The sequence below is a fragment of the Eleutherodactylus coqui genome, chromosome 6 (genome assembly GCF_035609145.1).
Source record: "Eleutherodactylus coqui strain aEleCoq1 chromosome 6, aEleCoq1.hap1, whole genome shotgun sequence".
Classification (NCBI taxonomy): Eukaryota; Metazoa; Chordata; class Amphibia; order Anura; family Eleutherodactylidae; genus Eleutherodactylus; species Eleutherodactylus coqui.
The window spans coordinates 44121425-44138079 of NC_089842.1; the positions used below are offsets into that span (position 1 = coordinate 44121425).

General features: G+C 46.8%; 1 protein-coding gene across 1 annotated transcript; it reads left to right on the forward strand.

Annotated features, from left to right (window-relative positions):
- Positions 1 to 359: 359 nt before the first annotated feature.
- On the forward strand, positions 360 to 16358 carry LOC136632092 (arylacetamide deacetylase-like 4). Its single transcript, XM_066606713.1, has 4 exons — positions 360 to 570; positions 2787 to 3009; positions 13417 to 13480; positions 15318 to 16358. The coding sequence occupies exons 1-4, from the start codon at positions 415 to 417 to the stop codon at positions 16072 to 16074; spliced, it is 1200 nt and encodes a 399-aa protein (XP_066462810.1). The 5' UTR covers positions 360 to 414; the 3' UTR covers positions 16075 to 16358.
- Positions 16359 to 16655: the final 297 nt, after the last annotated feature.

The window sequence follows — 16655 nt, forward strand, 5'->3', positions numbered from 1 at the left end:
TCACTCTATTTCTGGTGACTGCTTTTTGCTGAAGGGGCCTCTCCTATGTATAGCATCATTTTTGGTGTTAAGAATCCCTGTTTTAAGGAGATATCCATTGGAGGGAATGAGTCCACATCTGGGCTTCCCTCTCATTAATTTTGTATCTTTATCTGGCACTAATTGCCAAATTCCTCTGGTTTTCATCAAAGTGAATAAAAGTTATTTTTTAATCCTACTCTGTGAAGAAATTTTGGAGGCCATTAGGATTTTTTCTGCTTTTTGTGATCCTACCCATATTACTGTTATTATTGTAATAAGATCTTGTGGTACTTCTCCTTTAACAGGGCGTCCCTCTCAGTTTTCCGGCATGAACTGAGAGGATCCAGGAAGTGCAAGGTTTCATTGAACTCGTAGACAGGAGAAGCTGGAACAATGCTTGGAGTAATCACCATTTTTCTTGTATTTTGTTTGCTGATATTTTTGGGGGTAACTTGGTATAAATCCTCGAAAGCGGATATCCCACCAGGGATTGCAAATCCTAAACTTCTTTGGAGAATGCATATAGTTGCCACTGGCACAATCATCCTGGTGAGTCCATGTCTTGCAGCTTGCTGTAGGTCACGTATTTATTTGTCTTACTGCTCGTTCTTTCTGCAGTCTCTGTAAGGTCTCGATCACACGAGCGCAGTGCGCAAAGATCGCAGCTATACTGCACTACAGATCAAGGGAACGAGTTAATTCCGGCTACCTGAATTAGTCCGGTCGCACGATCGGAGGTGCGTGCTTTCCAGCTCCCATAGAAGTCTACGGAAAGCATGCAACAAAGATAGGTCAGGTTCTACTTTTGCGAGCACCACAGAGCTTAGATGTGACCTTGCAGTCGCATGTCCTCTCTGTTAGGTGCGAGGATTTAGCTAGTCTAACATTCTTTCATGGGAACGCTTTTTGAGGAAACCATTGGTTCCTATGGAAGCGCCTTCTGCGCGCGGCTATACTGTGACACTATACCATAGTGTGCTCAATGGCTCCTGTCACTGTGTATTATGTGTGCAAATACGGCCGCCGTGTGAACTGGCCCTCATACTACAGATCTCAGAGGGCTGGTCATGTTCTGATTACATGTAACGATTCTGCTACACTTTTGCGGCTGCATTTAGATCTCACCCCATAGCAAATAGGGTTTTAGCAAATGTCATTTGCACAATGAGGTTGAATATCCTGCATTTCTCAGGGCTCGCTCTACCACTTTTTTGCTCCTCTTTTGCTACAAATAACTCCACCGACAATAATTACATCACCTGTGCCATACGGAGGAAATCCTGACAACCTAACCTGTTGGGGGGTGTGAGCAGGGACGTAGCAATAGGGAGTGCAGAGGTAGAAGTCATTACCTGGCCTTGGAGCTTTAGGGGGCCCAAAGACCAGGGGTGTAACTATAGGGGATGCGGTTGCACCTGGGCTCAGGAGCCTTATGGGGCCCATAAGGCCTCTCTTCTCCATATAGGGAACCCAGTACTATGAGTAAAAAATTATAGTTGGGGGCCCTGTTACAAGTTTTGCATCGGGACCCAGGAGCTTCAAGTTACGCCTCTGCCAAAGACCCTTTTATCATATAAGAAAGCACCAGTATTATAAATGGCACATGGATGGTCGAGGGGCAATGTTACTGATTTTGCATTTAGGCCCTCTATATTTAGTTTCACCTTAATCTTTTACACAATGTCCCCGGATGCTAGTGTTGCATTGATGAGCTTCTTAAGAGGAAAGTTGTGAAGGGGACCCCATGGTAAACTTTTGCACCCAGGCCCCTGAGCTTTTAGCTACGTCTCTGGGCGTGAGGACTGGCGTTCAGAAACACTGTTGTAGGCAACTGTGCTTTTTACAAAACCGTAAATATCAGGGGCTCAACTGGAGTCCTATGGGCCGATGCAGATTTTGGACTTGGGCCCCTTCCATGTTTGTTTTAGGCATAGACCCCAGTGGCTTTAATGCATTCTATATATCACAGATATATCAATTCTTTTATTGTGGTAAATCAATGGCAATAATACAGTCTTCACACTTTTGTTACTCATCACAACGTACACGAATGCAAACAAGTCCTTGGCTATCTGGCTGCAAAATAACATGGACTTAAAGGGGTTTTCCAGGCAGCGCCTGCCAGAATACACCGGGGTCGGAGCAGATGCCGCTGTTCTGACCCCTGTGTAATAACTGGCGCTCATAGAAAACGTTTGCATTTTTTGCGATCTGTGACTTGAATTTGCGGGGAGGTCATAAAACTACACAGCAATCTTTTGAGTTTCAGCCATTCTCTCTTTGTAGCCGTAGCATAAGGATTTTTTCGCCCGTAGGGCAATTAGAAATCTAATGTATTATTTAACCCCACATCCAAGGGGCACTTATAGTGATGTGTTAATAGATGTCTCCTGATATTAGTGGTGCAGTGAAATGGTTCAAGTTCGCAGTGTTATTGGTGCTGAGCAATTGAACAGTTAAAGGGATGCTATGAGCCCTATAAACTAAAGTTATGGACTAATAGAGGGACCACTGAGTCAAGGGTGTGATTTTTCTTATACTCACCTCCATCATTATTCCCTTGTTGTCCACCTGCTAAGGCACCCCTTGGTGCATTGAGTGGCCTCCTTCAGTTCATTGCATGCGCACACACACTCTCCTTTCATTGCTCAATGCACCAAGATACAGTTTGTGGGTGGACAGCAAGGCAACAAGGAGGCAGGTGAGTATAAATTCCCGATTAAGGAAATAGCTCAATTTTTTTCGTTTCTTCAATAAAATTTTAGGGTTATACTCTTGAGAAACTTGGAATAATGAACAGAACAACGCTGTTTCAGTCTATGCATAAAATATCCCAGCCTAAGCTGAAGGACGATCCAGAGATCTTCAAGAAAGACTTACAATTTGATGGAGTGCCAGTGAGAGTCTACCACCCCCGATCTCCTTCTGTTGGTGGAAGAAAAGGAGTCATGTTCTTTCATGGAGGAGCATATATGTTGGGAAGTATTGGTAAGCAAGTCAAACCCTGAGGATCAAAGACTGATGCATACAAGGAACGTTTTTCCCCCAACAATTACCAGGCTATCAGGAGATATAGGAGAGGGCCCAATACACATAAGATTGTTGGACAATCCCACTGAAATTGTCAGGTTTAAATGATACAAAGGCATACGTTGTCTATTAGACCCCGGTCTGAAAAAGTGTATATGTTGTGACAACTTGGGGATTGTTAGCTCATTGGATCCCCATTTTTCCTCCACCAGATGGATGGTCGTACACCAGTAAAGCTCATCCAGGCCAGAAGTTTAGTAAAACTTGATAGGTCCTATTGTGATAAATCAATAACAATATTACAGTCATCACACTGTTGTTACTCATCACAGCATACACGAATACAAACAAGTCCGTGGCCGTCTTACAATACAGGTCTAATGCCTTAACATATAACGTGAAAGACCATTACATCATACCCTTCCAGGGTGTCAACCTGTCAGGTTCATGGCTATTCAGCCGGTAGCGGGAGCTTACTCTTTCCCCACAGTATCCAAATGGACCTCTCTCAGACACAGTTTAGCACCTCGGAAGTATTTGTTTTGCTGTCATATCCACACCTCTGTCTGCTCCTTAATTAGCAGAATGAACCCTTCTCTCCCTGGAGATTTCTTTTTGGAATCCGACCATAAGGCTCCTAATGGCCAACACTGACACTGCATGGCTACAACGTTTTTTTGCTGTATGTCTTTGGTGAATGTGGCCCTATGGATAAGTTCAGTGTATGTTTTGGGAACTCTCCTGCTAGATATACCGAACAAGGTTAAAGAAAGTGTGAACAAAGCTGTAGACCAGGCATGTGTGAGGCAGGTCTATATAGCAGTGGACAAATATTACATAATGATGCAATTTTATAAAATGTCTTTTTCAATTTGTGATCATTCCCCCCCCCACCACCAAACCCCCCCCCCCCTCCTCCCAAAAAAAACCTGTATAACCATGCAAAAAATCTGCAGATGGACTTTGTATAATGTATTTTTAAATTTCCTCCTCCCTGGGCTGGTGTTGACACAGGTAAGCTTTGGCAGATACCAGGGACCATGCTTGACAAAGACCACAGTTATTCTGGTCGAATATGGAGGAAAAAAAAAGTTACAACTTTTATTTACAAGTATCCTGCTGGAGTAAGTTCCTGAGTGCAGCACCTTTGTATATTTTTGGACTGAGTATAGAGGGCTGAAGGGTCCAAAGCCCTATTTCAGGACGCTAGCACCTCAGTTGACTACTTCCTAGAGATGAGCGAGCAGTAAAATGCTCGGGTGCTCGTTACTCGGGACGAAATTATCGCGATGCTCGAGGGTTCGTTTCGAGTAACGAACCCCATTGAAGTCAATGGGCGACCCGAGCATTTTTGTATATCGCCGATGCTCGCTAAGGTTTCCATTTGTGAAAATCTGGGCAATTCAAGAAAGTGATGGGAACGACACAGAAACGGATAGGGCAGGCGAGGGGCTACATGTTGGGCTGCATCTCAAGTTCCCAGGTGCCACTATTAAGCCACAATAGCGGCAAGAGTGGCCCCCCCCTCCCAACAATTTTTACTTCTGAAAAGTCCTCATTAGCAATGCATACCTTAGCTAAGCACCACACTACCTCCAACAAAGCACAATCACTGCCTGCATGACACTCCGCTGCCACTTCTCCTGGGTTACATGCTGCCCAACCCCCCCCCCCCCCCCCGCACGACGCAGTGTCCACAGCGCACACCAAAGTGTCCCTGCGCAGCCTTCAGCTGCACTCATGCCACACCACCCTCATGTCTATTTATAAGTGCGTCTGCCATGAGGAGGAACCGCAGGCACACACTGCAGAGGGTTGGCAAGGCTAGGCAGCGACCCTCTTTAAAAGGGGCGGGGCGATAGCCCACAATGCTGTACAGAAGCAATGAGAAATATAATCCTGTGCCACCGCCATCAGGAGCTGCACACGTGGGCATAGCAATGGGGAACCTATGTGCCACACACTATTCATTCTGTCAAGGTGTCTGCATGCCCCAGTCAGACCGCGTTTTTTTTATAAATAGTCACAGGCAGGTACAACTCCGCAATGGGAATTCCGTGTGCACCCACAGCATGGGTGGCTCCCTGGAACCCACCGGCTGTACATAAATGTATCCCATTGCAGTGCCCTGGACAGCAGAGCTAACGTCAGATTAAATGCAGGTGGGCTTCGGCCCACACTGCATGCCCCAACCTGACCGGGGTTTTTAATTCATAGACACAGGCAGGTACAACTCCCTGTGGACCCACAGCATGGGTGGGTGCCAGGAAGCCACCGGCGGTACATAAATATATCCCATTGCATTGCCCATCACAGCTGAGGTAATGTCATGTTTAATGCAGATGGGCTTCGGCCCACACTGCATGCCCCCGTCAGACTGGGGTTCTTTAGAAGTAGACACATGCAGTTACAACTCCCTGTGGACCCATAGCATGGGTGGCTCTCTGGAACCCACCGACGGTACATAAATATATCCCATTGCAGTGCCCAACACAGCTGATGTAACGTCAGCTGTAATGCAGGTGGGCAAACAATTAATTGGATTACACTGTAGGCAAGGGCCCCAAAAAACTGGTGTACCAACAGTACTAATGTACGTCAGAAAAATTGCCCATGCCCAACCAAGAGGGCAGGTGAAACCCATTAATCGCTTTGGTTAATGTGGCTTAATTTGTAACTAGGCCTGGAGGCAGCCCAGTTAAAATAAAAATTGGTTCAGGTGAAAGTTTCAACGCTTTAATGAGCATTGAAACGTATAAAAATTGTTTAGAAAAATTATATGACTGAGCCTTGTGGGCCTAAGAAAAATTGCCCGTTCGGCGTGATTATATGAGGTTTCAGGAGGAGGAGCAGGAGGAGGAGGATGAATATTATACACAGATTGATATAGCTAAAATGTCCACGTTTTTGATGGTGATAGAGAACAATGCTTCCATCCGCGGGTGCAGCCTACGTATTGTTTAGGTATCGCTGCTGTCCGCTGGTGGAGAAGAGAAGTCTGGGGAAATCCAGGCTTTGTTCATCTTGATGAGTGTTAGCCTGTCGGCACTGTCGGTTGACAGGCAGGTACGCTTATCTGTGATGATTCCCCCAGCCGCATTAAACACCCTCTCTGACAAGACGCTAGCCGCAGGACAAGCAAGCACCTCCAGGGCATACAGCGCGAGTTCAGGCCACGTGTCCAGCTTCGACACCCAGTAGTTGTAGGGGGCAGAGGCGTCACGAAGGACGGTCATGCGATCGGCTACGTACTCCCTCACCATCCTTTTACAGTGCTCCCGCCGACTCAGCCTTGACTGGGGAGCGGTGACACAGTCTTGCTGGGGAGCCAGAAAGCTGTCAAAGGCCTTAGAGAGTGTTCCCCTGCCTGTGCTGTACATGCTGCCTGATCTCTGCGCCTCCCCTGCTACCTGGCCCTCGGAACTCGGCCCTTCGGCCACTAGCGCTGTCGGATGGGAATTTTACCATCAGCTTGTCCGCCAGGGTCCTGTGGTATAGCATCACTCTCGAACCCCTTTCCTCTTCGGGTATGAGAGTGGAAAGGTTCTCCTTATACCGTGGGTCGAGCAGTGTGTACACCCAGTAATCCGTAGTGGCCAGAATGCGTGTAACGCAAGGGCCACGAGAAAGGCATCCTAACATGAAGTCAGCCATGTGTGCCAGGGTACCTGTACGCAACACATGGCTGTCTGCACTAGGAAGATTACTTTCAGGATCCTCCTCCTCCTCCTCAGGCCATACACGCTGAAAGGATGACAGGCAAGCAGCATGGGTACCCACAGCATTGGGCCAAGCTGTCTCTTCCCCCTCCTCCTCATCCTCCTCATGCTCCTCCTCCTCCTCAACGCGCTGAGATATAGACAGGAGGGTGCTCTGAGTATCCAGCGACATACTGTCTTCCCCCGGCTCTGTTTCCAAGCGCAAAGCATCTGCCTTTATGCTTTGCAGGGAACTTCTCAAGAGGCATAGCAGAGGAATGGTGACGCTAATGATTGCAGCATCGCCGCTCACCATCTGGGTAGACTCCTCAAAGTTTCCAAGGACCTGGCAGATGTCTGCCAACCAGGCCCACTCTTCTATAAAGAATTGAGGAGGCTGACTCCCACTGCGCCGCCCATGTTGGAGTTGGTATTCCACTATAGCTCTACGCTGCTCATAGAGCCTGGCCAACATGTGGAGCGTAGAGTTCCACCGTGTGGGCACGTCGCACAGCAGTTGGTGCACTGGCAGATCAAACCGATGTTGCAGGGTGCGCAGGGTGGCAGCGTCCGTGTAGGACTTGCGGAAATGTGCGCAGAGCCGGCGCACCTTTCCGAGCAGGTCTGACAAGCGTGGGTAGCTTTTCAGAAAGCGCTGAACCACCAAATTAAAGACGTGGGCCAGGCATGGCACGTGCGTGAGGCTGCCGAGCTGCAGAGCCGCCACCAGGTTACGGCCGTTGTCACACACGACCATGCCCGGTTGGAGGCTCAGCGGCGCAAGCCAGCGGTCGGTCCGCTCTGTCAGACCCTGCAGGAGTTTGTGGGCCGTGTGCCTCTTCTCTCCTAAGCTGAGTAGTTTCAGCACGGCCTGCTGACGCTTGCCCACCGCTGTGCTGCCACGCCGCGCGACACCGACTGCTGGCGACGTGCTGCTGCTGACACATCTTGATTGCGAGACAGAGGTTGCGTAGGAGGAGGAGGAGGAGGAGGAGGGTGGTTTAGTGGAGGAAGCATACACCGCCGCAGATACCATCACCGAGCTGGGGCCCGCAATTCTGGGGGTGGGCAGGACGTGAGCGGTCCCAGGCTCTGACTCTGTCCCAGCCTCCACTAAATTCACCCAATGTGCCGTCAGGGAGATATAGTGGCCCTGCCCGCCTGTGCTTGTCCACGTGTCCATTGTTAAGTGGACCTTGGCAGTAACCGCGTTGGTGAGGGCGCGTACAATGTTGCGGGAGACGTGGTCATGCAGGGCTGGGACGGCACATCGGGAAAAGTAGTGGCGACTGGGAACTGAGTAGCGCGGGGCCGCCGCCGCCATCATACCTTTGAAAGCCTCCGTTTGCACAACCCTATACGGCAGCATCTCCAGGCTGATAAATTTGGCTATGTGCACGTTTAACGCTTGAGCGTGCGGGTGCGTGGCGGCGTACTTGCGCTAGCGACGGCTGGACGGTGCGCTGAGAGACATTGGTGGATGGGGCCGAGCACAGCGGAGGTGAGGGTGTGGGTGCAGGCCAGGAGACGGTAGTGCCTGTGTCCTGAGAGGGGGGTTGGATCTCAGTGGCAGGTTGGGGCACAGGGGGAGAGGCAGCGGTGCAAACCGGAGGTGGTGAACGGCCTTCGTCCCACCTTGTGGGGTGCTTGGCCATCATATGTCTGCGCATGCTGGTGGTGGTGAGGCTGGTGGTGGTGGCTCCCCAGCTGATCTTGGCGCGACAAAGGTTGCACACCACTGTTCGTCGGTCGTCTGCACTCTTGGTGGATTATTCGGTCTGGCCCTGCCTCTACCCCTGGCCACCACACTGCCTCTTCCAACCTGCCCTGCTGCTGCACTTGCCTCCCCCTCTGAAGACCTGTCCTCAGTAGGCGTAGCAAACCAGGTGGGGTCAGTCACCTCATCATCCTGCTGCTCTTCCTCCGAATCCTCTGTGCGCTCCTCCCTCGGACTTACTCAAATTACTACTACCTGAGTGATAGACAACTGTGTCTCATCGTCATCGTCCTCCTCACCCACTGAAAGCCCTTGAGACAGTTGCCGGAAGTCCCCAGCCTCATCCCCCAGACCCCGGGAACTTTCCAAAGGTTGGGCATCGGTCGCGACAAACTCCTCCGGTGGGAGAGGAACCATTGCTGGCCATTCTGGGCAGGGGCCCGGGAACAGTTCCTGGGAGCCTACCTGCTCCTCAGAATTTGTCATTGTAATGGAGTGAGGAGGCTGGGAGGAAGGAGGAGCAGCAGCCAGAGGATTCAGAGTTGCAGCAGTGGATGGCGCAGAACTCTGGGTGGTCGATAGATTGCTGGATGCACTTTCTGCCATCCACGACAGGACCTGCTCACACTGCTCATTTTCTAATAAAGGTCTACCGCGTGGACCCATTAATTGTGAGATGAATGTGGGGATGCCAGAAACGTGCCTCTCTCCTAATCCCGCAGCAGTCGGCTGCGATACACCTGGATCAGGAGCTCGGCCAGTGCCCACACCCTGACTTGGGCCTCCGCGTCCTCGCCCGCGTCCACGTCCTCTAGGCCTACCCCTACCCCTCAGCATGGTGTATTACCAGTAGTGCAGAAACAGAATGCTGTAATTAAATGTGCCGCTTATTGGCCTGTGGTTGGAGGCTGACTTCACTTACGGAACGCACAGCAGAGACAGAAAAGAATTTTGCGCAAGCCTGCTGTAACACTTAGCTGGCTGCATATGAATTAGGACAACTACCCCCAGCAGAGACCCAGTACACAGAGGACAGGCACAGGCAGCCCAAATAGATTTTTTTTCCCAAATGTTTTTGGAAAGGCCCACTGCCTATATACACTAAATATGTCTTCTGTCCCTGCCTCACCACTACTGGCCCTGGACAATGTAAAATTACTGCAGACTGTTTCACTGTGGACAGGAATACAGCGGTGATGTAAGAGGCAACACAGAGGCAGGAAAGAATTTTGCGCAAGCCTGCTGTAACACTTAGCTGGCTGCGTATGAATTAGGACAACTACCCCCAGCAGAGACCCAGTACACTTGTGGACAGGAATACAGCGGTGATGTAAGAGGCAACACAGAGGCAGGAAAGAATTTTGCGCAAGCCTGCTGTAACACTTAGCTGGCTGCGTATGAATTAGGACAACTACCCCCAGCAGAGACCCAGTACACTTGTGGACAGGAATACAGCGGTGATGTAAGAGGCAACACAGAGGCAGGAAAGAATTTTGCGCAAGCCTGCTGTAACACTTAGCTGGCTGCATATGAATTAGGACAACTACCCCCAGCAGAGACCCAGTACACTTGTGGACAGGAATACAGCGGTGATGTAAGAGGCAACACAGAGGCAGGAAAGAATTTTGCGCAAGCTTGCTGTAACACTTAGCTGGCTGCGTATGAATTAGGACAACTACCCCCAGCAGAGACCCAGTACACTTGTGGACAGGAATACAGCGGTGATGTAAGAGGCAACACAGAGGCAGGAAAGAATTTTGCGCAAGCCTGCTGTAACACTTAGCTGGCTGCGTATGAATTAGGACAAATACCCCCAGCAGAGACCCAGTACAAAAAGCAGCCTCCACACTACTGCACATGGTTAGATGTGGCCCTAAGAAGGACCGTTGGGGTTCTTGAAGCCTAAAATAACTCTTAACGCTCTCCCTATAGCAGCTCCGGCACCGGCAGCACTGTCCCTGATCTCTGTCAGAATGCATCTGTGGCGAGCCGCGGGAGGGGCCGATTTATATACTCGGGTGACACCTGATCTCGCCAGCCACTCACTGCAGGGGGGTGGTATAGGGCTTGAACGTCGCAGGGGGAAGTTGTAATGCCTTCCCTGTCTTTCTTTTGGCCAGAAAAGCGCGCTAACGTCTCAGGGAAGGAAGTGAAAGTAACTCGAACATCGCGTGGTGCTCGCCTCGAGTAACGAACACATCTCGAACACGCTAATACTCGAACGAGTATCAAGCTCGGACGAGTACGTTCGCTCATCTCTACTACTTCCCCATAAAGTGGGCGCATTTAGAGTGCCGCTGACAATGCCTTACCAGGGACAATTGGTCTTGGGAGACCCATGGTAATCTTGGTAAGCATCTACTACATATATTAGTAAAAAGTGGTGCAAACAAAAAGACGAAAAGTTGACTGTTTCGCCCAATGCCTAGAGCCATTCGCACCTTCCCTATTTATAAAAATTGTAGGTGCAAATATCAACGGAGGCCTAAAGCTGGTCGCAGATGTTAGATTTTTGTTAGTGAATTTTGACTAGACCTGCAAATCAAACAAGTCAAACCCTGAAACTAAAAGATTGATCCATACAGCGAGCTTTATTTTCCCCAACAAATGCCAAGATATCGGAAGATGTTGAAGAGGGTCTAATATATATTAGATTTTTCGACAATCCCATATAAATTTCCAGGTTTAAATGATTCAAAAGATATATGTTGCCCACTGGCCCCCTTTGTAAAAAAAAGAATATGTATATATATTGTTGCAGCAGGTTTTGGTTTTCTTTCACAGAGGTTTGGTTTAGGCTAGTGCTGTTTTGGATTTTCCTCTCAGATTTCTCTAGCAGTGGTGGGATTGTCTATGGGAGTGTTCTGCTACCTAGCAATTAGGGAGGGCTTTTATTCCTGTCATGGCTATGAACCTGTGTTGATTATTCTTAGTCTTCATCTGATGGTTGTTGGAATCAGAACTGGTTCTTGGTCTTCTGTTTTTCCTGCTCATCTCAAGCTAAGTAGTGTGGTTATTGGTGGTAGTCGTATTCTTTCTTGGTTGTTTACTTCTGTCCTAGATAGGCACAGTGAGTGGCCAAGGAACGACGGGTCAGGTGCATTCTTATCAGAACAGGACATACACTATAGGCAGCTACAGTCTCTTATTCTCAGTCATACAGGGAAAGTTTCCCTCTCCATCTGTAATTCACGTGTTACTTGTGGTGGGTTATGTTCTTGTTCCGCTGTGTAAACATAGCTCAGAACTGTTCGGGGGGCAAGCTTTGGTACATCCTGGTCAGATGTGACACATATACTGTTTTTGCTGTATATCTCTGGCCAATCTGGCTCTATAGTTAAGTTTAATATATATGTTAGGAACTCTTTTGCTCTATATGTTGAATGTCCTATTCCTGGTCATTGACCAATTGCTAGATTGTTACTGGTGAATCTTGATAAAACTGCAGAATTTTTTTGCCTATGGGAAGCATGATTGGACAGGTTGGATTGTAATCTGTCTGATCCTTTGTTTCCTTACTACCATCAGGGTTCTCTGAGGCCCATTCATTTACCTCTATCCATAGAAATTATATACATGTTGGACTGTCTATACCATACCATACCGGTGTAAAGGGGTATTCTGAATGCCAAACATAGGATATCATAAATGTCTGATAGGTGGAATCAGGGGTGTGGTGAAAGGCTCATGCAAAAGTTTATCTTGGGGCCCACCAACTTCTCTTAACCCTTTAACACAGAAGCGTAATTTGAAGCTTTTGGGCCCTAATGCAAAACCTGTAACAAGGCCCCCAACTATAATAGAGTCTGAAGAGTCTAGCCAGAAGGAGAAGAGAAATAAACATCTGAGAAGCCAGTGCGGTGGGAAGGAGGTAAAAGTATGAGTACCCAAAAGCAAAAATTGTATTAAGAGAACAGAATGAAGGTAGAAGAAAGATTTATGCAACAAATAGAAGATAGAAACTAAGGATTGATATCCCAGGAAAGAGCAAAGGCCATAGAACTAAGCAGAAAGGCAAAGTAATGTAGAATTCTCCCAAGAATAAACTGCTTTCCTTTTTTTCACCATTAACCCTGACTCTTGGAGTCCCTTCCCATCAATGTAAAACCAGCACTGTGAGGTACCACACTACACTCAAGGGGAAAGGATATTTTTCTTCAGTTTTTTTCCTTTTTATTATTATTTTGGCTGGAACAGGCTTCTATCTGTATATGGGCTCGCATCATGACAAATCACCAACTTACCCTACCCGACTCCGCGGGTAGAAACATAGAGAGAACTGTCATGGTATAACACCATTTACCACATTTTACCATAGGGGAGCAGCGACGCCATCGTCACCTGGCCTGTTGCACCACATAAAGTGAGAACAAGCACCATTGCAAACAATGTGCTGTTTGCAGTGAATTTTATAGTACTCTGTTGACCTAAACCTACATCTTGACACAATATTTTTTGACTCAGAAAAAATAATGCAACAAAAAAAAACCCCTATGGTAAAAGCAAAAAAACTGACAATAGCATGTAAAACCATCCTAACTCATTTTAGTAACATCCAGTGACAATCTCTATATGTAAGGCCCCGTTCAGACGAGTGCTGTTTTAGCGCAGTATAGTAGTCTTTGGAAACACACACCAAAGATAGGTCAGGTCCTATCTTTGCGCGCCCCACAGAGCTTAGATGTTATCTTGCAGTCACATGTCCTATCTTTGTTAAGTACGAGAATTTAGCGCGTCTCAAATTCTTTCATGTGAACGCTTCTCTAGGAAACCATTGGTTCTTATAGAACTGCTTTTGGTGGACGTCTCTAATGCGTGCCCACTGCGCTCGTGTGAATGAGCCCTAAATGTCATAGGTAATTTTTCTTATACATGTCCTAATATAGGAGCATTTTTTGACACTGGAAGACATTCATCCCAGGAACTAATGTCTTGTTTATTTGGTTTTAGACCTTTATGACAGTCTCTGCGGACACTTAACAAAGAATTCTGGAGCCGTGGTCGTTTCTGTTGGGTAAGGTGACATATTTCCTCTAACATTCACTTTTGTTTTAACCTGTTAGTAGGCACCAATATGTCTATTTATTGCAGTCACCAATAGGTTTAAAACCTGTCTATGAACCTTTTTATGGTGCCGCAGCTTAAGCCTGGCACAGGATTTTCATGATAGGAGGAGGTTTCTCTGGTCCTGGTCATGTAACTCCTCAGATGCTATGGTCAATAGCGACCATGGTATCTAAGTGGTTTCAGAGGGAAGGGGCTCTCTCTGTAACACATCAGTCCCCTGCGATGTAGTCATAAGGTTCCAGTGGGTTGCCATGGCATCTGGAGGCCTAACAAAAGTTTCTGAGTCGGCCATGAACTGAATCCTGTTAGGCCATGCCATTGGCAGAGTCTAATAAGAGATCTGTCGGTGTACCAATAGGCATAGTAACATAGTATATTAGGCTGAACAAAGACATATGTCCTCATTTATTGAATGGCTATGATTGGTTCACGAGCACTGTGGCTCAGCCAATCAGAGCCAGTGCAAAGACGTACCGGAGATGACAGCACCTCTTAGGTGAGGTATTATTTTTTTTTGTTTTCTTACTGCAACCTTATTTTTGGGGCAGGGCTTGCATTTCAATCCCCCCCTTCCCCCGAAAATCTTTGCATGTGGTGCTAGAAAGTCACTCGCCTTTGTAGCACCACTTGCGACTTTGCAGTGCCACAAAATCGGACCACCGATGCGATACAGCTGCGATTTTCTCGCGGCGATATTGTGTCGCCTGTGTTAAACAGGCCTAAAATGAACTCACTGGGCTTATGCTTTGCAGAATGAGTTGCAGTTAAGTTATGGGTCTTTGAATGTGGTAAGAGAAAAACAAATAGTTTTTTCTTTGAATGTTTCTATTGCGCAAAACTAGTCAAAAACCTAAATTAGATAGCGTATCGACTCAGATAATATAATTTACCACATTACCTATGCTGTACAGTAAATGTTGTAAAAGATAAACAAAAAAGAGACACAATGCTGAAATTACAGTTTTTTTTTCTCCCGCAGCTCAAAATGTCTGAAAGTTATACAATATATATCAGAGATAAACATCTAAAAAAATAGTCCTCATATGGATATGTTGGTGGAAAAATAAAAAAGCTATTATATGACCTTCAGTGCAACGATGAACAAACTGAAAAAATTGTGCTGTCAATAAGGCTCATAATAGGCTGCTTACTAAGGGGTTAAGTAACCTGATAATGTTGTAACGATGTGTAACTTACTTGAATTCCATTGTGACAGCCACTTCAATGGCTGATGGAAATGGAATCTGACGTCATGGTTTGGGCAGCTGCCCAACTTTTTGTCTACAGTAGTTGTTATATACAAGGCCTGATAGGGAGAGTTATTAAAAAGTCCAGTAGACGCCCATGGACACTCTTGCATTTCCACTCACACTTCTGGTAAAATGAAGCCTGATACCTGATTGGTTGTCATGGCCAACCCCATCCACATTTCCTTACATAGGGCCTAAAATAATTAATAAAAGGTGCCGTCTGCTTCCAACAATCTCAGTATTCTGAGGCAATAAAGGGGGTCCCACTTGTATTAGCCAGGACAGGTAGCAGCTACAAGTAGCAGCTACAAAAAGTAACATGGTATATTAGGCAAAAAAAAATGTCTTCCCTTTGTAGAACCTAGCTCCACCATGGCTCATCGATTTCCTGAATAACTTATGCAAAGTGCCTCCAAACTAGAGGAACTGGGTGTAAGTGGTAATCAAAACAGAAGGGGATTTCTAATTATCCAGGGATTGACCCTTGTTTCCCAAATCATCAAAGGTTTAATAACATATTTTTGGTAATTTTAGGTACCGCCTGGCTCCAGAGCACCGATGTCCCGCCGCATTTGATGACTGCCTCAAGGCTACAGTTCACTTTCTGAAGACGGCTAAAGAACATGGAGTCGATCCTTCTTCTGTTATAATATGTGGAGACAGTGCTGGGGGCAATCTCACAGCTGGGGTCTGTCAAAGCCTTGTGGGTATAGCAGATATTCCGAAGCCTCTAGCCCAGGTAATGATATATCCTGCAGTGCAGGGGGCTGATTTTAATACACCGTCATACCAACAAAACAAGATGGTTCCTTCATTAACCCAAGAGTATTCTGTATACTTCTCACTGACGTATATAGGTGCTGATCTCTCTTTATCACAGGAAATGATAAAGGGCAGCCATGTTTCTCTTGAAATAAGAGAGAAATTAAGCAAGTGGTTGAGTTCTGAAGAGTTTCAGGTCAAAGGCTACAAACCGCACATCATGGCGCCCTTTAATAAAGGTGTTTATGAGAAGGTTAAGAAAACTCTTGAGCTTGCATGTTCTCCATTGTTCTCCGATGATGCTGTGTTCCAGCAACTACCAAAGGCCTACATACTAACATGTGAGTTTGATATTCTCCGTGATGATGGAATACTCTACAAGAAACGTCTGGAGGACAATGGAGTCCCGGTCACATGGTTTCATGTGAAAGATGGCTTCCATGGAATTGTTAACTCCTTTGATCAGCCTGAGGTGGTGTCTGGAAAGCTGGCTATGGATAATGTTGTTACTTATATTAAAAACCTTTGAGACCTTGTTGCGTGGAAAGTTATTTTTATTTGCGATAACAAAAGATCTTATGTGGTTTTTTGTTAAGGTACCTTTTAAATGGGGCGATTATTACCCAAATAATTGCTGGAAACTGCAATTTTGGGCAATAGTCCTCCTGTGTACACATGGACACTGAGAGGCATTGAGAGAGAATTTGCTTACTATTCAGAGTAGCCTGCTTTTTAGGTTCAATATGTTTTTATTCATTTTGTCTTGTTTTCCATTAACATTTTTCAAAATAAACCAAACTTATTACAATTAAATTATTGTTGTGTTCTAGTCCTTGGCACTTGTCTTTCTTCGCTGTCTTGGTTTCTTCATTGGGTCTCGCCGTGCTGAGCATACTGACTAATAACCTTGTATAAGAAAAGCATATGTCCATCTTGTTGGGGACAGCGATATCAAGTGTGCAGATATAAGCCATATCTGTGTGCCTTATGGTACTCTTCTATTTCAACAATCAACTTGTCAACAGACAGGTTTTAAGGGGATATTGGGTGTAGGGGTGAGGGGGGGGGGTGGGGGTAGCAAGGGAAGGGGGATGGGGGGAGAGAAGGAAG

Coding starts and splice junctions, on each gene's coding strand:
- LOC136632092 (XM_066606713.1), top strand. CDS start 415: ATGCTTGGAGTAATCACCATTTTTCTTGTATTTTGTTTGCTGATATTT. Junction 571..2,786: donor CCACTGGCACAATCATCCTG/GTGAGTCCATGT, acceptor ATAAAATTTTAG/GGTTATACTCTTGAGAAACT. Junction 3,010..13,416: donor ATATATGTTGGGAAGTATTG/GTAAGCAAGTCA, acceptor ATTTGGTTTTAG/ACCTTTATGACAGTCTCTGC.